Source organism: Lepidochelys olivacea, assembly GCF_965140295.1.
Source record: "Lepidochelys olivacea isolate rLepOli2 genome assembly, chromosome: 5".
Classification (NCBI taxonomy): domain Eukaryota; kingdom Metazoa; phylum Chordata; order Testudines; family Cheloniidae; genus Lepidochelys; species Lepidochelys olivacea.
Genome location: NC_140415.1, coordinates 104,900,238 through 104,923,857, shown reverse-complemented (window position 1 = coordinate 104,923,857; position 23,620 = coordinate 104,900,238). Strand labels below are relative to the sequence as shown.

The 23,620-nt window shown below is 41.4% G+C and overlaps 1 protein-coding gene across 1 annotated transcript in view; it reads left to right on the top strand.

The window, feature by feature from the left end:
* Positions 1–23,620, top strand: part of GLDC (glycine decarboxylase) — a 70,940-nt gene that overhangs the window by 8,114 nt on the left and 39,206 nt on the right. Inside the window, exons 3-7 of the mRNA XM_084629197.1 lie at positions 6,973–7,108; positions 17,499–17,663; positions 18,020–18,097; positions 19,120–19,267; positions 19,512–19,708. Of these exons, the coding sequence (XP_084485323.1) occupies positions 6,973–7,108; positions 17,499–17,663; positions 18,020–18,097; positions 19,120–19,267; positions 19,512–19,708 (724 nt within the window). The remainder of the gene's footprint in view (positions 1–6,972; positions 7,109–17,498; positions 17,664–18,019; positions 18,098–19,119; positions 19,268–19,511; positions 19,709–23,620) is intronic.

Sequence of the window (23,620 nt, the reverse complement as noted above, 5' to 3'; positions counted from 1 at the left end):
GCCAGGAGAAAAGTTCAAAAACCGCTGCTTTATACTGAAGCTCTCCTTAGTTCTGAAGCAGAAGACTACGGGGAGCAAGTTTGCTAGGAGTGAAGCTTCAGCAGGAACAGACATGAGAACTCTGCAACCAGGATTGTGATCCAAAAGAAGGCTGAGTGGAAGAACTGTGGTGTTTGAATTTTGCTAATAAACCAGACTTCTAGAAGGAGGAGAACTATTATGTAAACACCCACATTATGAAGTCTGATTAACTGTGGAAGAAGGGATACTAAGGCAGTAGCAGCATCTGAAGCCAGACAGTTCTTGATATGCCATTAAAAAATTGACAAGACATAACAGCATGAGAAATTGAGAGGTGGAGTGGAGAAGCTGAAGACTGAGAGCTGGGAAGAAAACTTTTAGGGATTTTGACAATTTGTGGGTGGTTTCTCCTAAAAAATAGTCTGTAGTGTAAGAGCTACAATATTGACACTTGAATTCTTAGTGAAAAGAGAAGACAAGAATGGGGATGGCTGGAGACTTGCACCAAACACCAGGAAGAGTAAGGTCTGTGTAATTGGGGACTCCCTACTCAGAAGGGCAGGCAAGCAGCCCATCTGTTCTTAGTAGGGAGTCTTCAGTTACATAGAGGCCTGTTGCTAGAGTGGATTTGGGGAACAGAACTGCTTGCTGGTTGCCCGGAGCTAAGATACAGGATGTAGATCTGAGTCTGAAGAGGATCCTAATGGGAGCAGGAAACAATCTACTGATTTGTTCTTCATGTGGGAACAAATAATACTGATAGTCTCCCTTGATGCATTCCAGCCAGAATCTACCAGGCTGTGGATGATGCATAAAGAAATGGAAGTTCAGGAATTCAATCATTGGGATACAACCTGTCCCTGGAAGAGGAGAGTGAAGGTAAGACCCAATTATGATGCTCAACAGATGGCTTAGGCAATGGTACTATAAAGGAGAGATTTGGGATGTTCAACCATTGAGAGGCATTCATGGACAGAGGACTGTTCTCATAGGATGGACTCCACCTGATTAGGAGGGAAATAGACTCCTGGGATGGAGATTTAATCAGTTGTGCTAAAGAGCTTTAAAACTAGGAATTCAGGGAACACAGCTGAGAGATGCTCATGTAATCATCATTCCTGCTTCTAAATACTGAGCAGGAGGAAAATCAAGTAAGAGGATACAGCAATGGAGAAAGGAACATCAGAAACTAGGAGAATGGTCATCCAAGAGAAAAGATAATGCCTAGACCACTGACAGTAATGGTCAGGGAGGTGATATTGGCAGCAGAATGACTACCCAATGGAGTAAGGAATCAGGGGGAAGCCAAGCAGAAACTACTAAGATGTCTATACACCAATATAAGGCACCTCAGTAACAAAATGGAGGAACCAGAATTACTGGTACAGGAAGTGAAACCAGATATAGGGATAACAGAAACATGGTTGAACAGCAGTCATGATTGGAGTACAGGTATTGAAGGGTATGTGCTGCTCAGGAAAGACAGGAATAAAGGTAAAGGTGGTGGAGTAGCACTGTATATTAATGATGAGTAGAGCTCAGTGTTTGTCACAGAGGTTGCAGAAGTAACAGATACCTTGACTTCCTGTGACCTCCGTAACTTCTGCAGAGGCCAGTGTGGCTGACCCCAGGGCCACCCAAGCAGCTGGCCCCACCAGTGCGGGAGCGGCCCCTGGGCCATCCATACTGGCTGCTGCTTTGGCAGCCCTAAGCAGCTGGCCCTGGGGACTGCCTGAGCAGTGGCTGGCCCTGGGCCTCCCCCGGCAGCCACTGGCCCCCCAGGGCTTCCCCCTGGCAGCTGGTATTGTGGGCCCCCAGGGCTCCCCCTCTGGCAGTTAGTGCCACTGTCTCCACTACCCCCACCCCCGCAGCAACACCCCTCCTTAAGATTCAGTCGGGGTAGGTCATGGGCTGTGATTTTTTGTTTGTTTCTTGCCATGACCCATCTATGACTTTTGCTAAAAATACCCATGATTAAATCACAGCGTCAATGATGAGGTAGATTCTAAAGAAGTTAGAAGTGATGGAATAGATAAAACCAAATCTGTTAGCTTTCTTCCCCAGAGTGATTTTTGAATCAAACAGAGGTTCCACTGGGATACTGGTTGGAAGTCTGCTACAGACTGCCAGAATCAGATTTTGATATGAATAGAAACCTCTTCAGTATTTAATGAAATAATCCCACAATTTCCAACAGACTTCAATTTTACAAATATAGATTTGAGGACAAATGCTACTAATAATGGTAGGGCCCAGATATTCCTAGCTGACAGAGTTCTTCACCAAATAGTCACTGAACCAACAAGAGGTGATGCCATTTTAGATCTAATAGTGGCAAGTAACTAGCACCACATAGAAGAAATGGTTGTAGAGCACAACCTTGGTTTGAATGATCATGATATAATTTGGTTTAAACAAAATGGAAGGATAAATAAAAATACATCTGCAAATAGGGTCCATGATGTCAAAAGGGCAGACCTGGAAGAATTCAGGGAAGTGGACTGGACTGAAGGATCTGAATGTGGAAGAGGCTTGGAATTACTTTGTCAAAGTTGCAGAAGCTATCTGAAGCCTGCACCTTAAACAAGGGGGGAAAAAATTCCTAGGAAAAGATTGCAGACCAAGCTTCTCAAATGGGTTAAGAGAGAGCCTACAAGGAATGGAAGATGGGATGGATCAGCCAGGAAAGCTACCTCTTGGAGGTCAGAAAGCATAGAGGAAAAAGTGAGAACTGCCAAAAGCCAAGCAGAACTGGACCTTGCAATAGTAAAGTTTCTTTAGTCCTATAACAGGGGTGGCAAAGTTTACTTAACCTCTGAGCTGAATAAGACAATTGTCAGAAGTTTGTGAGCTGGGGCTCAGGGCTTCAGCCCTGCTGACAGCACATGCTGCAGGACTGAAGCTCTGAGAAGTCCCTAGCCCCACCACCCTGCTGCAGGGCAGAAGCCCCAAAGCTAACATCCCTCAGTCTGGTAGGTGGAGAATGGGCATGGGGGGGGTGTGTGGAGAAATGTGGGCGGCTCTGCGAGCTGCACTTTAACTGTAGAAGAGTTGTGGTTTGGCCACTTCTGCCATATATAATAAAAAGAAAACAATGAAAAAAGTGGAACTGCTAAACGCTGAGGATGGAGTAGTGATTAAAGATCATCTAGGCATGGCCCAACACAAAGGAATACTTTGCCTCTGGTTTTAATAAAGTTAATGAGGAACTTAAGGGTAGCTTCAGGGTGGCTAATAGGAAGGAAGATATAGAAGTAGGAATTACTACATTTGAGGTAGAAGTCAAACTCAAACAGCTTAATGGGACCAAGTCAGGGGGCCCAGATAATCTCCATCCAAGAATATTAAATGAACTGGCACATGAAATTGCAAGACCAATGGCAAGGATTTTTAATGAATCTGTCAATTTGGGGGCTGTTACTTCTGACTAGCAAATTGTCCCCAGACCTTCTTTAAAACTGCTACTATATTAGCAATGATGCAGGAAACTCCAGGACCCCTTAGCTTGACCTAAATTGTATTCAGGGTCTTGGAACAAATTTTGAAAGAGAAAGTAGTTAGACCATAGAGAGAAATTAGGATAAATTACAACATGGTTTTACAAAGGGTTGATTGTGCCAGACCAACCTGATCTTTCTTTGAGAAAATTTTTTTCTAAAAATTGGATATACTGCATAACCACGATTTATCTACCTGGATTTCAGTAAGGTATTTGATACAGTTCCACATGGGAAATTTTATTAAATTGAAGATGAGGATTAATATGAGAATTGAAATGTGGGTAAGGAACTGGTTAAAAGGGAGACTACAATGGGTCATACTGAAAGGTGAACTGTCAGGCTGGGGGGGAGTTTATTAAAGGAGGAGTTCCTCAGGGATCAGTTTTGGGACCCATCTTATTTAACGTTTTTATTAATAACCTTGGTAACAAATGGGGGAGTGCATTAATAAAGTTTGCGGATGACACAAAGTTGGGAGGTATTGCCAATATGGAGGGGGCCTGGGATCTTGTACAAGAAGATCTGGAGGATTTTGAAAACTGGAATAATAGAAATTTAATAGTGCAGAGTGCACTTAGAGACTAACAACAAGAATTTTCTTTATAAGCTGGGGACATATCAGAAATGACAGAGGAGAAAGATCTGGATGGATTGGTTGATCACTGGATGATTGAACCACGAATGTGGTGTGGCCATGAAAAAAGCTAATGCAGTTCTAGGATGCATCAGGTGAGGTACTTCCAGTAGAAACAGGGAAGTGTTAATACCATTATATAAGGCACTGGTAAGACCTCATCTGGAATAGTGTATGCAATTCTGGTCTCCTGTGTTTAAGAAAGATGAATTCAAACTGGACTAAGTGCAGAGAAGAGCTACTAGGATAATCACAGGAATGGAGAACCTATCTTTTATGAGAGAAGATTTAAGGAGCTTGGCTTGTTTAGCCTAACCAAACAAAGGGTGACAGGAGATATGATTGGTCTCTAAATACTTTAGAGGGATTAACACTGGAGAGGCAGAGAAGTTATTTACATTAAAGGGTCAATGATGGCACAAGAACAAATGGATTTAAACTGGCCATCAACAAGTTTAGGCTTGAAATTAGATGAAGATTTCTAACCATCAGAGGAGTGAAATTCTGGAACAACCTCCCAAGGGAAGCAGTGGGGGCAAAAAACCTAACTTGTTTCAAGACTGAGCTTGCTAAATTTATGGGAAGAGATGGTGTGATGAGGTTGCCTATAATGGCACATAGCTTATCTGTGACTGGTAGAAGTAAATACCTCCAATGGCCAGTGATGGGCTAGATGGGGAGGGTTCTGAGTTACTACAGAAAATTCTTTCCAAGGTGGCTGGGGTGGGGGTGTGTGAATCTTGCCCACATGCTCAGGGTCTAATTGATAACTATATTTGGTGTCAAGAAGGAATTCTCCCCACCCCAGGTCAGATGGGGAGAGACCTTGGGTGGTTTTTGTTTTTTGGGCCTCTTTCTCCAGCATGGAGCATGGGTCACTTGTTAGTTTGATCTAGAGAAAAAAAAGGTGGATTCTCTGTACCTTGAGGTCTTTAAATCCTGATTGGAGGACTTCAGTAACTCAGCCAGTGATTATGGGCCAAGTATAGGAGTGGGTGGATGAAGTTCAGTGGCTTGCAATGTGCAGGAAGTCAGACTAGGTGATCACAATGATCCCTTCTGGCTTTACAGTTTGAGTTGCTCTCTTCTTAGAATCCTAGAATATCAGGGTTGGAAGGGACATCAGGAGATTATCTAGTCCAACCCCCTGCTCAAAGCAGGACCAATCCCCAATTTTTGCCCCAGATCCCTAAATGGCCCCCTCAGGCATTGAACTCACAACCCTGGGTTTAGCAGGCCAACGCTCAAACCACTGAGCTATCCCTCCCTTCCTTTATCAGAAAGGAAACATGACTCAGGGCTGGATAAACCCATACACTTTAAGAGGGTACTTGCAAGAAAGGGACTCCTCAAGGTAGTGGTAGTGATGGGTGGGGGGGGCGGGGAAATAACACGTAGATCACCAGTTCAGATACAATGCAGGGCAGTTAGTATGGTAGTCAAGTATATAGCTTGATCTGTGAAAAGAGTTGGATTTTTTGAGGGTAACCTCTAGTCATTACAAACACTGTCATGGGCTGATATCCAGGCCACCACATTCTGTGACTGCATTGAACAAATGCTCCACTTCCTGCACAAAAATTTCTCCTTGGCTATAGCCATGTAAAACAGAAGACCCCCATGACATGCCACCTTATGTGAAAATTCCAATTACAGACATGCCACTATGGCAGTGACCCATCCCATTCAGATTTGGTCAATCTAGTCTGAAGTAGTTGGGAAAACAACTTCCCAAGCAGAGGCAAGTAGTATCCCTCAAGCCATTAATCTCTGGGAACCAGTTGCAGTGAATGTGACTTTACGAATACAATAGTGGTGGTGGGGGGAAACAATTACAAATCTGCACCATAACTTAAACATTTTCGTTATCCTGTTGTGCAACTCTCACTGGTCAAGGTGTCTTCTGCCAATGGCCCTGTAAGATTTCATGTAGGTGGAGAGGTCCATTCTAAAGCCTATTCTACTATGAAACTGACCTGATTTGTCTAGTCTTGTATCCTATAACTTCTTCTGGAATAAGCTGCATCAGAATTGAGGGGAGAAATCTTTTGTATTACTACTGCACATGGCATTATATTTTACCTTATTCCCAGTAATATAAAGTTCCTTAGCATTCTGGCATCTGATGTTTAGGCACCTGACATCAATCTTCCTGGGTAGGAAGCTGGGAAAGTTTGAGATCTATTTATGACCTCTTCACTAAACCTTAATTATGAATGATGTACAGCTTCATCTAGCTGTTGATTCTGCCAGTTTCAGGTGAGTAAAGATCCCTTCCTAGAGGGCCTGTATTCATGCATACTCAACTGCCCCAGAAAGTATGTGGGGTGTGAAAATCCCCAACATTCTCCCTCTGTAGTATGGAAAGTGTTTGGAATCCTATGAAGATTTAGGTAATGGTTTATCCTTTGGTAGTGGCATTTACTTTTATTTAAATAACTTACACTGTGTTAGTATTGTAAGACTAAAGCAAGAAAAGAATAGTTTCCTACAACTAAATCTTTCATGTTAAGAGATCAGTGGGATGTGGCTATTCACAAAGGCAACTTATAAGGGCGGAGGAGGAGAAACGGAAGTTAATGTCAGCGTTACTCAAATCTGTTGCTTTTTGGAAAATATTTTGATCTTGTAGACTTATTCTCCCTAAATATTTTACTAGATTAATACCTCACTTACTACTGTCTCTTCCCTTAGTTTGTTCTAAAACTGTTGACAGCTGCCCATTTCTACACAGAGTCAAGCAAGGCAGTTTAGTCAAAACTATTAACATTTGTTCCTGCATAACATTTTATGCTATAACATTTTTTTTTCAATCAGGTGAAAATGAAATCCTTGAAACTCTACACAATATTGCAAGCAAGAACAAAATCTGGAGGTCCTACATGGGCATGGGTTATTACAACTCCTCAGTACCTCAGGCGATTGTGCGGAATTTGTTGGAGAATGCAGGATGGTAATGTACATTGCTTCCTGATTACAAACATATAAAAAGAACAATATATATGAAATGTTTCTAAGTGTGATGCATAGACCGATATATAATAATGCTGTTTGCCAAGACGTTCCCATTCTTTATACAGATGATATGCTGGTCAGATTGAAATTTGATTAAGGGAATCATAAAAAAATATTGATCCTGACTTTAGCAGGAGTTTAATCCATAATGTGGCAGTAGAAAGGTATTGTAGCTTAGACTTTCACAAATAGAGCATCTCCATAGTTTGAAAGATCTGGTGCCTAATGGAGAGTATTAGCTAAACAGGTGGCATTAAAGAGATATGGTTACTTAAGATTAGGGTGACCAGATGTCCTGATTTCATACGGACAGTCTTGATATTTGGAGCTTTTTCTTATATAGATGCCTATTACCCCACTCCCCTTGTCCCCATTTCACTCTTGTTATCTGGTCACCCTGCTCAAGATGAATTTTATGAATGGAAAGTTCACACCTCTTGTTCACTGAAACCATACTTTGACATGAATGGAAACATTCATAACTTCAATTACTTTGAGAAAAATGTAAAGGAAGACCCCAGACTAAAATAACTATGTTCTTCCCAAAATTTAAGCTTTGAGGTTCAAAATACTTATTCTCACTGGCATCTGCAGTTCCAGGTGGATATTCTGACTATCATGAGAAACAATGATGGTTATTTACTGACTGGAAGGAAGTAGAAAGCCGCAGAAATCTTTAGCCCTTCCCCATTAGATTTCTCTAGCTCAGTTTTTCAAAACAAGAAGCTTAGATGTCTTGAATGCAGAGTCAGAATTTGGGTGCTTCTCTTAGTTTACCAGTCACTGAAGTAGATGAATAAATGAAGTTTACCCACTGTTAAGAATTTTTGAATGCACTGAGTGTCTCATTCAGTTATTCTCAGAGCTCATGCAACAGCAATGCTCCTATGTGGAAGGCCTTAGAGTACTGTCAAACTAGAACTTTTGACTTATCATTTTCCAAGAATCTGAAGAGGATAAGTTTCCTTTAGTTATTTCTTGGATTATCTTTATACCATGTGCTTCACTACAGTGACAGTCATTGCCCTTTACCTCTTTAAAGACATTTCTTGATGAAGACCGCATGGTCAAAATGTTAAATATTCCCTAATCACAAATTTGGACAGAATATTTAACATGCAAAATTAAAATATGGAAAAACATTGGTACGTTAATGCTCTAATGCCAATTGTAATTGTTGTCTCTGTATCTCCACCCACTCTGCACAAAGACTGAAGACATCCAATATTCTGACTCACCCACCATATGCACATCTGAAATCCCTTGTCCCTTAGATCAATGGTCCCCAAACTTTTCAGGATTTCACCCCCTCCTTACCCGTCTGCAACCCCTGCTGCTGGGGCTGGGAGCAGGGCTGTGGCTTGGGGGTGAGGGATGTGGCTAGGGATAAGGTGGCCGAGGTTGGGTCTGGGAGCGGAGCCGCAGGTCTGGGTGTGGAGCTGTGGGTGCAGGGCTGGAGCAGAGCTGGTCGTAGAGTGGAAATGGCTGGCACTCTCTCTCCACCCACCATGGGGCCTGGCCTGGGCCCCATCATGCCCCCTGAACTTTCCTCTGCACCCCCCTAGGGGGTGCCCCACACACACAGTTTGGGGACCTCTGCCATAAATATTCTCTTCTCCTCTCTGTGCAAAAGTGAAGACCTCAGCTTAAGTCTTCACCTCTAAATCAGCTTTGTCTTAAATAAAAGCAAAGTTTTAAAAAGGTAAAGACAGTGCTTGCAATTTAAAAAAAAAAAGTAGACTATAAGCACAGTTAAACTAATCACTATAAAAAGCATTGGTAACTAAGTTCTGAGCTTGATTTGTAGAGCGTAGATGTGTAGAGCATAAGATTTTGAGTCCTAGGATTATGTTTTATGCTGGAGAGCGCAAAAAGCGCCATTAAAAAAATCTCTGCAAAATTTATGGTTTTAAGAAATCAAACTTTCCTAGCAAGTCTTGAATTTTAAATGCTAGGTGCTGAAATATTGCAGCCCCATGTTTCATAGCCTAGCCAGTGCCGTAGCTAGGTGGAGCGAACGGGGGAGCGGACATAAAAAAAAAAAGTGCCAGCTGTTTGTATGCACCTGGCGGCGCCCCAGGTCCTCAGTGGCACTGAAGGCCCCCGGCGCTGAAATGCAGCCGAGGACCCCCGGAGATAGTGAAGGCTGCCGCAGTGCCGGACCCGCTGCTGAAGACCCGGAGCACTGCTGGGTGAGTAAATATGAAAAAAGGCGCCAAAAAATTAAAAAGGCACCACTTGTGTTCAGTGGGAGAGTGGCCGCTGCCCCCCCCAGCTATGCCACTGAGCCTAGTATTTCCCATGAGGCTGTGCTTATCTTTTCTGCTCAGTTATGCACCCTGACAATAGCAGCTCTTTCCTTCCCAGCTTCTGAGTACCCTAATACAGAAGATATGCATGCTTCAGGATGATTTTTTATATTGAAATATAGCATGGCCCTGGAAAGTGGGTTAGGGTAGAAAGGAATTGTTCACTTTACGTGCGTACATCTCAGTTTGAGACATATGGCCAATGCATTGTCTTCTGTTAAAATAATTGGGTGTGGCACTGTGAGGAAGTGAGGGGGAAAGGATTAGGGATTTTCATTTATCAGAATGTTTTTCAGATGGGAATATTGTCTGTTTTTAGAAGATTTGCTAGAGAACAGTCTTCCAGGGAAGTTAGATCTGCTAGGAAAATAAGCATCTCTGTAGGAGTCTCAGAACAAGGTGACTTATCAAGAAAATGATGAACAACTTTGTTTCACAATGAAAGACTAAACAGCTTAATTATTTTTAAATAAAAATGGTCAGAAGGCTATGCACTAGTTCTTATAAATAGCAGCTGTTTGAGTTAGTTTCCAGAAAAGTGCTTGTTTGAGTACAGAAAACACAACATCTTTCAGACTCTTCAAAAAGTCACCTTGATCAATCTGCTTCAGAAATTAAACTTATTTTAAAAAAAAAATTGAGACAAGATGAGAATTTTCAGTCCAAAAGGAGGCTTGCTTTTTTGGGGCAGAGAGGCGGCAGTCAAAGTTAGTAAGCAATGAGAGTCTTAAGGTTGTAAGCTCCAATCCATTCTAAATGATGGAGTTTCTACCAGGCAACTCCATTAGTAAAAAGCTTGTTCAATTTTTTTCGGGATATACGCTATATCAATTACTTGATTTCCTTTTTCTCCAGTTACATAGGAATCATACATAGTTACAGGCTGCTGGCAAGCTCTAATGACACTTTCACTCTAAACACATTTCATAGGAAAGTGTCTGTGTGTGTGTGGGGGGGTAGGTAGGTTTCATTTTATCATTGAGAGGACATTTTATTTTATGGTATTAGCATGGCAAGCTCTTGAGGTCTGGACACAGAACCAAGTGGCCTGCTATTTTTGAAAACCCCATTTAGTCTTGGTGTACAATAATGGATTTATAGCAGCTCAGCTCTCTGAAATCCGGACAAGGCTTTTCCTGTTGGGGTCACTGCAAAATATTGGCTAATCAGTATTTTTACTTTTTTTTTCCCTCTTTTTTTTTTTTAAATAAAAAAGCTTCTACTCTCTGGGTATTCAATGTTACCTGCCTCAAAACCCTGTAGTATGGTGTAAACTTCACAGCAGAGCAGAACTGTGTAAACACCACACACTTATGTGCACATGATTCCTGATAGTCTTCACATTATCATTGCATTGAGCTGTTTCCCTAGAAACAGAGCTAATTAATTCCTGTGATGTGACATGAATGTAAACTAATCACCAAAGAATATTTGGCTTCATAAATAAGTTTACAACAAGTCTAGACTTAATCTTGTTCATCTTTTATGTTAGTATTTAGAGTAATACTCATTGTCTATATCACAGTATATTAGAGACTTTGAGTCGTTTGACTTTTGTGCACTTCAGCTACAAAACTGCACTTTATAAGAATAAGGCTCATTTAAAACAAAAAAAAAAAAAGCATCTACATGAGGTTGAAGTCAGCAAGAGTGCATACTCAGGGAAAACACACAAGCAAAAGGGTAAAATTTTCAAAGGGCCTTGGTCCCAACTGAAATTGGGCTCCAAAGTCACTTAAGAACTCTTGAAACCCAGTATGTTATCACAATTCATGTGATACTATGTTGAGTATAGTTGCGTAATTTGTTTTTAAAAGCAACTTAAGTGGTTTTTGGGGGTGCGGGGAACAAAGCTCTCTTTTCATGAGCTCTGCATGTTGATGGCTGCTGTGTTTAGTGCACAGCAATATCAGGTTATGGATGTGCAGTAAAAATCCCTGTTTAGTTTACACGGGTTGGGAAGGCACTGTTGATTGAGGCCAAAATAGGATTCAACCAAGTGGGGATCCTTAATAGAGCTTCAGATGGACCCATAAAAATATTTCAGGACCAGTGTAGTTTTTTTTTTTTTAAGCACTGAAAGGAAAAATATAGTATGCAACCATATAATTAAAGACTGTATCATCATGCATATGCACAAGGGGGAAGAATGAAGGTTGCACAGGTAAACTTAACTCTGGCATTTCTGAACATTTGAGCGTTTGACTCTGCAATGTTAAAGTTCTCAATATAATTGTGTCTGTAATACTGAGAATATTCTGCATGTGTGTTTCTCAGAGAGGCATTCTTCATGGTGTCTTTATGCCTTAATTTATGTAGACAAATATTGCTGTCTATATTACATAGAACACTTATTGCCACAATCTTGATTTTATTTGATAGTAAACACCTGTTACTCAAAATGAAAAAAGCCAGATAATTCAAACAATAATATAAATACTGGGAGTCTTGGCTTTCTATTATAAAGCAGAATATCTCACACCTTGTGGCTCATGAAGATGTTGTCACGAAGCCTAGTAGAGGTGGTGGGGTTCTGGTAACTTTAATATCCTCATTTTTAAAGGTGCTCTGACTTTTTACCTGTTAAGATTTCAAAATGCTGTGTATCCCTGGGAATCCATGTAGTGGTAGATAGTGTATATTTCTGGCCCTGGTGGTACATGAGATTGGATTCTCAAATTTCAAGGTCCCTTATATTAAAAGGTTAATATAAACCAACAGGGAAAGAAACAATTAGCACTGATCCTTGACTGGAAATAGTAATTCTTGGGCACAATGTTCAGTGATACAGGCTAGAAAAAGCAAGACTATAGAAAGTATACTCTTGGACAGTCTTCCTAAGACGTGCTGTATTCTCAGGAATCAGACTTCATATAAGCCTTCAAGTGAGTGCAGGGGAATGGACTGGATGACCTCTTGAGGTCCCTTCCAGTCCTATGATTCAAGAAATCATACAGATGCTGGGTAAATCAGCTTAACTGCCGTTTCTCTAACCATTTGGAAACAAAATACAGTAGCACTAAATGAAAACTCTAGATAAGTTCTTAGACCTTGTAATAAACATCCATAAGTATATACATAAACTATTTAAAAGTCTTTCATAAATACAATAAATTGTTCTGTACTTTTAGAGAATAGAGTTTTCTGTGTCTTTGTGGGATCTGTACTTCCCAGCAGAGATCTAATTTGAAGCAAAGTAGAACCAAAAGAGTTGGCTTTGGAAGCAATAAACATTTTCAGAGTTGTAATAAGGACTCAAATTCATTGTTAACAAAATAAAATATACCTGTCTTTGAAACATTCTGATTTCCACTACTTTCTAAGCCAGTTCTTTTGGTCAGTAGCCCAACCTTTGACTAGGAAACCCATGTTTTCTGCCAGTGTCTGCCTGCCCTGCTTCAGGGGATAGTTACTGCTACTTCACAATTCTTTTAAGCTTGTTTCTTGTGAGGCATGCATAGGATATGTCTGCCCAGCAAAATAAAACGTGCGGGGTGGGAGGGTCTCAGAGCCTGGAAGTCTACATAGCAATGAAATACGCAGCCCAAGCCCCACAAGGCAGAGTTGCCTGGCACAGACCAGCCATGGGTTTTTCTTTGCTGTGTAGACACATACCCTTAGAGTGCACCTTCAGAACTTTCAACCACGTCTTAAAGCTTATATTCATACAGATGAACAAGTCTAAGCCCAGTGACAGAAAAACAAGCATAGAGAAGCAGAGTAAAAAAAAAAAATCAATATTCATTACACATACTATTAGTCTTCTAGTTTTAACGTAGACATCTTTGTATCGTTTCTTTAAGAGAAAGTACTGAACTTTCATAGCACATGCCTCCAGACAGCTCTAGAACATACAGGCTTGTTTTAAGTAAAAAAAAAAATCTCCTTGCCACTCGGAGTGCTTCCTTTAAATCACAGCCAGACTGCTGAAATCAGTTTGGGAATGTTAATTTGTAGAAACTCCCTTTGATCAGAAAAGAGTGGGTGCCGGCCATATGTTTTCCTCCAATTTATTTCCACAAGAGGCTATTTGTGTTCCTTGTCATTATGCTAATTATTCTTTTTCATTTGATTTATTGTAGTTGCTATTATGCAGATCTACTACTAAGCCAAAGTTCCTTTAGTAGGAACCCTATTTTATCTGCTATGACAAAACTGACATATATAAACTTCAAATATTTGCCTTGTTAGTATAAAACAGATTTCAGGGAAATTCAGACAAATCTGGTGCCCTGGACCAAAAAAAAAAAAGCCACTTTATTTGAACTAATAATTTGAAAATTAGAATTGTTCAAATCCAGGATTTTGGCAGTGTCTCTAGCTATCTTCTAGGGTGAACTAGCTTTCAAAATGACCTGTGTTAAAACAAGCTCAGTATAAAATAAGTGGTTATACTACAGACAGGAGAACTGTTGAACTTCATGAATGATAACTTCTGTACTAACATGGAGGGCCATACTTCCTTGACTTTTGTGGTGTGTATAAACTTTGTCTCCTTCACAGACCTGATTAAAAAAATTTTCGTTGTAAATATTTTTGCAATTCAAAGTCATAACATGGATATCGCTAAGCTGAGCTGTATTAGTGATTATGTCCAGTTCTGCAGTATTGTCTGTCACATGCATCAAACCTTATTGTAAACTATAGCAGCAGGGAGCAGAATTGGGAAGCCCTAAGATAATAAATTCCTTATGGAGAAACTTCAGCACAGGTTGTATGTTCAACGGAGCAAATGTTTAATACAAAAATCATCAGACAACATTCTAAATGGAAAGACGTTTAACTGTTTCCTTGAAACTGTTTGCTTTCTATTGTGTGTTGGGACACTGAAAAATACCTTCAGCTTGCTTGACATCTGTTTAGAGTTGCATATTCTGAACCTTTCATTGTAACTTTTATCTCATCCTATTTATCTCCACTTTAATACATTGAAGTATCCTATGGAAACAAGAGTGGTTACTTTTTCAATATAATTGTGGTTTCTTTTCTATAGTGTTTTTTCTGTCCATGAAACTCTCTAGCTTACTGTGAGAGGCAAACAATGGAATCTAGATCTTCTCCCCCTCCGTCCCCCCCACCTTATTCAGGCTACTAGGAAAACCAAAGAAAACTGCTTAAACCCCCATATCCCCCTCCCCAGCCCCAATTTTTTCTTCACGGTTGCTTTAAACTAAGTTTCCATCAGAATTCAGTTTTGATAAATACTCTGAAAAGGTTTTTAAATTGTGAATCTGTTTAACTCCTTTTGAGTTCCTGAAGAAGGGAAACTTAGTTTAACAATATAGACTTTTTCCAGGATTTTAATTGTACAATAGCCACATCTTTTTCTGGTGCGTTGTGTGGTGTATTTTTGGTGCTTACAGAGACTGACTGCATCTGTGGTCAAAAATGCAGTAGAGTCCTCAGCAGTGCTGCATCTTTGTTCAAGGATCTTAATCTTTCTCTTGGTGCATATTCCTTTTGCAGTGTAATCTCTGGAGTATCTCAAATCCTGGATTGTACAACTTCAAACATAAATAGTATTAAAACTATCAAATAGATTTCCCCCTACCCATACTTGACTTATTTGTGGATCTTATTAAGACTAATCTTGAAGGTTACATACTGTGATGTAATTTACAGTATGTAAAGCTATATGAGATTCCAGTCAGTTATGTGTTCCCCATCATAATTTATTGTACTTGACAAATTTTGATTTTCAAGAGACTATATTTTAAGGGCTTACCATTAAGGCTGAGCTTGTAGACTTAACTCTAGTTGACTTTTCAACCCTTATTTTGCATTTAAACACTAGGGGGTTTTTGAGTGGGATTTCTTCCATTAAAAAAGAAGACTGACAATTGCCAGTGGATTGTTAAATTCCTTGATGTGAAACTGAATGAGCTGGGTACCAGCTGCCTCAATGAGAAGTTTATTACAGAGCCAATTTCTTCATAGCACCCTAGTATTCTGAACCATTATAGCTTTGAAGTAGCCATTAAGGAGATAGTAAAGTTTTGCAATTTATGTATACATGGGGGGTGGGGGTTGCCTTAAAATGAGTAAACTTAAAAACCACTCATCTAATTTCATGGTAGATCAAATCAACCAAGGTCAGAATTTCTAGCTTCCACCATCTGAATTATACTTGCACAACTTCTCACCCAAACATATGAGGAAGTATTTTTTTGGCACTCATCTGTAAATCACACAGCTGAAATGATTGTGCTCAAACCATAATGTTATCTTAAAGTTGAGGCTAATCATGGGGGAATCATTAATCATTAACAAAGTCATGAACAACTGGGAAAGGATGATTTGGACTGGAAACAGCACTTATGTTAATTATAGCAGCAACTTCTTTATCATATCAAGTAATCCCATAACAAAAGCATTAAAATGAATGAGAACTATGAGGTTTTCAAAGCAGATAAAACTAGCTTCAGTTAATTGGCAAAAGGGGTTTTATTGGTAGAATGTTCACCTGAATGGTGGACACCTAAATTCCCTCTAAACTGCACGACCGTCCAGTTGCCTATTAAGCCCCGTGCAGGGGCTCGGGGCTGCTGTGGGGAGAGGCGCCCCTCCCTCGGGCCTGGCCCCAGTGCGGACCTATGGTGGTGGGGAGAGGTGTCCCTCCCTCTGATTTTTTTTTACATCCATGTGCTGGCTTCACTTAGCACTATTCTTAGGCTTCTGTCCCTCAACATGCATGTGTAGAGAGACTGGACACCTAACTCAGGGCTGTGGATTCCACTGTGTGACAGGCATCTAAATGTTAGGCATTGCAATGCTGAGTCTTAAGTCTCCTTTATGGATTTAGCCCCTAAGTGCTTAAGTATCTCTTGAAAATGGGACTTGGGCCCCTAAGTCACAAAAACACTTTTGAAAATTGTACATAAGGGCTTCAGGGTGAGGGACAGCGCACAGGTGAGAGGCAAAACTACCATTCTCTCCAATTGTGGGGAGAATGGAGGGGGATTTGGTTTCCTACTAGTGTGTTTTCCCTGCTCAGCAGCTCCGGTTTTCATATCAATCTCTGGATTGTAGGTGTCTGATAAATTTGAGTCTTCCCACTGCTGGAAGGGAAGAGGAGCATTGATCCTGCTGTTCTTTCCCTCCTGTCCCATAGCCTCCTGGCTGCTATTTTGGGTCTCTGCTGCTTTACACTGCCCCAGGCCTCCTGGCTGCTACCATGGTGGTGTTTCTGGTACTCTGCTTCTACTTAAGCTGCACATCTGAATATTCCTCTGTTACGCAGAGTTTCTCCAAGTTGCAGCAGAATAAAATTGATCTGATGTCAGTTTTACTGCTGCCCACCAGCAAAATTTATTTTAATATTTGGAGCATATGATATGCCACATTTGGAAAGTGGCAGTCTGTGGGCTTGATTCTGGGAAGTCTGAGTGCCCTCAACTCCTATTGGGGCTGAGAATGCTTATAGTCTTGCAGATGAGCCCTCTATCCTCAGAAGAGGGCACTAACAGTTTGTGCACTTGTATACTTCATAAAGTTATGTAGTCAGACATAAGTATCTTAGGCTTAGAGTTTTAAATGTCTTGACAGTTTCAATAATGCATTGGCTGCAAACATCAGATTTCTAAAAACAGATCAGTTAAAAGCACAACACCAAGATGTTGAAGTTGTATTAGATCTAAATATTTTATGACCCGATAGATTTTCTCCACTCTTCAGTTGTTGAGAATTAAGTTCTGTTGACCCAACTCGAAGTGTTAGCTCCTTTGCCTCTGTAATTACAGATAAATAATCTCAAAAACAGTAACTTAAATTCTGTTCAAAATGAGAAAAAACAAATCTATTTGCCAGGTAAAGAACCAAATTAATGTTGGCAGGATAAATGTTCTCAATTTCCAGGAGGGTATTAAGAGCACAGAACTACTAAAACACACAGTAGTGTGCTTTTGAACAGATTCCCCAGTTTATATTCATGTAAAAGTGTGTGTGTGGAAATACTTATGTTTAAATCCATTTGCAAAGAAGTGCTAGGGACCTGATATATGAAATGTGTTTATCTAACAGGGTTACCCAGTATACCCCTTACCAACCTGAAGTTTCCCAGGGTAGACTGGAGAGCCTGTTAAATTACCAGACTATGGTATGTGATATCACAGGAATGGATGTGGCCAATGCATCTTTACTGGATGAGGGGACTGCTGCAGCAGAGGCTATGCAACTGTGTCACAGGTAACACACTTAAATGGATGGCTAATTTAGATTCAAAGAATTGTGAAGTGTTTTGTTTTATTTCCTTATGTGGGTCTGAATCGTTCAGTGGACTAAAAATGACACTGTACCTCACAGTGAATCAGTCTTATGGCATGCTAGTCTAGTATTTTCCACAAGCAAAGTTAACTGTATATAATACTTCTTACCTTGTTTATGAATTACATTTTTCAGAACTCAATGTTCTCGGTGTGAAATATATATTCTAATAAATGTGTATGTGGGTGAGAGAAGCAACTATTCCATTGTAGACTGTTCTTGAGTTTTAGTTTGTTCCCTGATCCACTTAACCTTTTTTCCCCTCTTCTTTTAAACAGGCACAACAAGAGGAGAAAGTTCTATGTTGATGTTCGATGCCACCCTCAAACGATAGCAGTAGTCCAAACTAGAGCAAAGTAATGCTGATCTCCATCTTGCTTAATAAGTAGCACAAACAGACACATGAAATATTGTCCCATCCCATCACATCTCTCATTCTACATTGATCAAAAATTGAATATTACAAGTATCTGGCTCCCCTTTGTGTACAGGACACTGATTATATTGGGAACTAGGTGTGCTTTGGGAAATGTATGAGAATCTACAGTAGCTAGTTTGGGACTGACTTTGACGATACTGTAAGTACTTCATGATACTGAGGATTTTCCCTAGAATAATTCATGCAAACCTTGTAAAATACCTTTCTTTTGTATCCCGTTCAGGGGCTGAACTAACTGATTAGATCCATTTCTAGTAACTGATACCTAAAGTTCTACCACGTTCAGCTGCAGCTAAACATCGTGCTGGTTCAATATTTCATTAGTCCATGTATAAAGCAGATACAGTAATTTTGTATCATGCACCCTTGTCTGTAACTAACTTATCTTCCAAATAAACAGACGTGAACTCATTCACAATTTTTAAAATTGAGGTAAAAGTATAGAAACAAGAATATATTTCCCCTGTCTACACTGTTAACATACCTGTGCACATCTGAGCATTGAACTCCATTTGAATATTCTCTTACCTAGCAAATGATGCATTACTTTGAAAGAAATCAGTAAGGTTTAGTGAAACTAACTTAATAAATTCATAGTTATATACAAAAATCCTTTATTAAGAGATTGTAAATAGAGGTTGCAAAGCCAAGCCCTCTGAAGTTAGGAAATGCAAAATATAAGTTAATTCTGCTCCCTTCTGCATATGCAATATGATTATCTTTACTTTCATGATCACATGCTATTTTTATGGCACAATATAGCTTTCACCACCATAGCTGCTCACACTTCCTTAACTGTGTAGGAGTGTGAAGCATTTTCAATCAGCTATACTTTCAAGAAAATATTCCCTATATCAGTGAAGTCAAATCTGTTAAAAGTTATCCCAAAGTATGAAATGGCTTCAATAACTTTTGCGTTCCATATCTCTTGCTTTTCAGTTACAGTAGTGTTGTCATTGAGCTGAAATTGCCCCATGAGATGGATTTCAGTGGTAAGGAGGTCAGTGGAGTGCTATTTCAGTACCCAGATACCGAGGGAAAGGTGGAAGACTTCACTGAACTAGTTGACAGAGCCCACCAAAATGGGGTAAGATAAAGTACTATCATGGTGTCTCTCCTCCCCCCGGACTATGTCTGACATTTAACTTGGCTATAACTGTAGGCATTGCAATTGTCTTTGTAGAGAACGTACAGAGCAAAGACTACTTTTATGCTTCAGTTTCACATGAATGTTATAAAACAGTTTGAAGTAGAATCTTGGTTCCCCAAATCGATACTATGTGTGTGCTTTCAGAGAAGAGGCTAACAACTCTATGCTCTTATGTTTTCAGACTCTTGTCTGCTGTGCTACTGACCTCTTGGCTCTGTGTATTTTGAGGCCTCCAGGAGAGTTTGGGGTGGATGTTGCTCTGGGTAACTCTCAGAGGTTTGGGGTACCACTCTGTTATGGGGGACCACATGCTGCCTTCTTTGCGGTCAAAGAAAACCTGGTGAGAATGATGCCTGGGAGAATGGTTGGAGTTACAAGGTAAAGTTGGGACATTTTTCCATAATTTCTCAGCTGGAAATGTCTGATATGGCCCCCCCAAATCATAGTAGCTAAGCATCTCGTAATCTTTAATAAACTTACAACACCTCTTTCAGGTAGAGAAAGCACAATTATCTTCATTTTATATATGGTGAGCTGTGACACAGACTGTGACATGCCCAAGATCACACAGCTCTATAGAGGAACTAAACCTGGGACCCCCAGTCCAGTGTCCTAACTATTCCACTATCCTTCTCATAAATTAGGAGAATGAAGCATGGTTGAAATTTTCCCCAAGATTAGAATAAAAAAAATATTTGGGTAAAGTAAAACACTGTTTACAGAGAAGACTTAAGAGAATGAAATTCTCCACTGTGAGAATTCAGGAGCAGAAGTATCTAAGTTCATTTCTGTTAAAGAAGTGAGCCTTTAGGGCAATAATTTAAAAGCCCAATAATGATTTAAAAAAAAACCAACAAAAATTGCCAGGAGAGCTGTCCTCACGGGTCCCGTTCCCCCCACTGAAGGGGCATCTCACTTTGTGGGACATCCAGGCCATCTGAATTAGCAGTATTTCACTTACTTTACTAATTCTGAGCTTACCAGACTTTAAAATGTTTATGGTAGTGAGGAGTGAATGTCAGTAAAAGTTCAGATAAACTTCTGAATTTTCTGTCTGCTTCCTGAAAATCTGTTGAAGTATCAAGAAATTTAAGTGAAGGAAACTTGAACTACATAATGCACTGAAGGTGGGGAAAACCTTAATGATTGGAAGGGTGGGGAGAGGGTGGGAACACTGAACAAAATACCCATTTTATACCCAGTATAGTATAGTAGTGTTTTGAAATATTGAGAACACGCTTAACGGAGTACACTATAACTGTGTTACAAATTGTCCATATTGGAACAAAAAATGCTACACATGCTTCTGAAACAATATAACTTGTAAAATTAATAAGTTTTAATGTACTTAGAGTCATAGAAGATTAGGGTTGGAAGAGACCTCAGGAGGTCATCTAGTCCAACCCCTTGCTTGAAGCAGGGCCAACACCAACTAAATCATCCCAGCCAGGGTTTTGTCAAGCCAGGCCTTAAAAACCTCCAAGGATGGAGATTCCACCACCTCCCTAGGTAACCCATTCCAGTGCTTCACCATCCTTGTAGTGAAATAGTGTTTCCTAATATCCAACCTAGACCTCCCCCACTGCAACTTGAGACCATTGCTCCTTGTTTGGTCATCTGCCACCAGTGAGAACAGCTGAGCTCCATCCTCTTTGGAACCCCCTCTCAGGTAGTTGAAGGCTGCTATCAAATCCCCCCTCGCTCTTCTCTTCTGCAGACTAATCAAGCCCAGTTCCCTCAGCCTCTCCTTGTAAGTCATGTTCCCCAGTCCCCTGGGCATTTTCATTGTCCTCCGCTGGACTCTCTCCAATTTGTCCACATCCCTTCTGTAGTGGGGGGCCCAAAACTGGCCACAGTACTCCAGATGTGGCCTCACCAGTGCCAAATAGAGGGGAATAATCACCTCCATCTGCTGGCAGTGCTTCTGCTAATGCAGCCCAGTATGCTGTTAGCCTTCCTGGCAAGAAGGGCACACTGCTGACTCGTATCCAGCTTCTCATCCACTGTAATCTCCAGGTCCTTTTCTGCAGAACTCCTTCTTAGTCAGTCGGTCCCCATCCTCAGTGCAGGACTCTGCACTTGTCCTTGTTGAACCTCATCAGATTTCCTTTGGCCCAATCCTCCAATTTGTCTAGGTCACTCTGGACACTGTCCCTACCTTCCAGCATATCTTACCTCTGCCCTAGCTTAGTGTCATCTGCGAACTTGCTGAGGGTGCAATCTATCCCATCATCCAGATCATTAATAAAGATGTTGAACAAAACCGGCCCCTTACCACTAGCATGTTTATGAACTTTTTTTTTTTTTTTTTTTTTTTTTTACACTACACACTGCTTCTCACATTTATCCCAAAGAACAATATGCTTTGTGTGACTGAGTTCACTCACCTCTTGTGAGCACCTCCTGTTGGGCCATGTATAATCCTGCACTCATTCCTTTTCCTGCTTCCCCGTCACCCCCATCAGGCAGGTCTTCAGTGGCTCAGCCCTTTGGCCAAGTCTCACACAAACACATAAAGGAACCCCTTCCAGGGTAACAAAGGTCCAACAAGGACTATTGCTCTTCCCTTGTTGGTGTCTATGAGCCCAGAGACAGGACTAATTCTCAGCCCCTTCTGGGCTAGCTTTAAGTCCATCCCTGCCCTGTTATAGAGCAGTGCCCCAGGCAGGGGTGAAAGTAACTGAGGCCACTTACCGGTACGGGGTGGGGCGGCTCTGACCCCCGGGGCCTGAGGTGGAAGGGGCGGGAGTGGGGGGGGGTCAGCATCCCCCAGCCAGCCCTTGCAGTCCGGCTGGCCCGGGGCTCCGGACTCCGCTGCTGCCCGTCGGCCGGGGGGGGAGGGGGTAAAAGGGGCAGGAATGTTAAAGCGCCGCAGGGTCCTTTGCCACGGCCCCGCCGACAGGGTGGGCACAGCAACATTAAAGTGCCGCGGCGGCAAAGGGCCATCTTTAAAGCACTGCTGCAGCAGGCCTTTAATGTCCCTGCCCCTTTTACCTCCCCTGTCAGCGGCCCTGCTGGGACGGACCCTACTGGCAGGGCCGCTGACAGGGGAGGCAAAAGGGGCAGGGACATTGACGTGCTGCCGCGGCAACGCTTTAATGCAGGCCGGGTATGGGCTGGTGCGGGTTCTTACCGGTAGGCCGTACCAGCTCACTTTCACCCCTGGTCCCAGGGCTTCATCACGGGACACTTTGTTCTCAGAGGTTCTCGCTGACCAAGCTGTTCAGCCAGGTCACCTCTCACATTCAGTCCCCCTCCAGGGGAGTAACAAAGTTCAACAAATGGTTGGCCCTTTCTAGGGTCTTCAGCTCCATCCTTGACCCCTTTAAATTCTAGCCCCTTTTTGGGCTTCTAAACAACACTTGTCCCCTCTTTGGGGATTTGGCCACTCTGCCAGTGGCAGGGGAGGGGGTAACCTGGACCCACCAACTACTCTGGGTCCTGACCCAAGGACCCTACAAATAGCAGCCACATGCTGCTTCCTTTAATAATTGCTACTGCTATTCCCTGGGACCCTTCCCACATAGCCCCTTCCACTTCACCCTTACCTCAGGGCAGAACCCATCTTCTGGTTCACTCTTGAGCTCCAGCAAGGAGTGTATATTCTTTACAGCTCTAATCACTGCTAGGAAATGATCTGCTTAAGCCCTGCACTGCAGTTCCTTTTAACTGAGCCTGCTGGGCTTTGATTGGCTGCTTCCTTGCAGACTTTCTAGGCAGAGCAGGAGGATTGACCTTTACTGCTCCATTTTCGGGGGTGGGTTGTAGTAGGACTGCAAGGCCTCCAGCAGGGGGCATCAAAGGGCCCAGTACACCCTGTCATACTTGGCATTAGACTTCAGAATCATGAATCAAGCTTGTGGCATATCCTAGCATGCTTATTTCAAACTATGATCAGTTTAAAGAGTTGTGTATCTCAGGGGGAAAGAATGTTCATTTTATTTACTAAAGCTATGTGCTATTATAGTACCTTAGGGTATGCCTTACATTTTAAGTGTGTTCTCATCTCACAGTGTCACCAGAACATTTGGGGGAAAAAAACATTAAAATGTAAAGCTACGGTCAAAACTAAAATATTTCCCAAAGGCAATTTACGCTATGACCTTCAAATTGTTTTTGTTGTGTTTGGTGGAGGCCTGTTAATTGATGAAGGAACCAAGCTGTGTCGTTGGAACCCTAGGACAATTGTAGGATTCAATTGTCTTTATCTTGGACACCATACAGCAGCTGAGAAAATACTGTTTGTGAATAGTTTAGTTTACTGAGTTCCCTGAGTCTTAGAAATGTCTG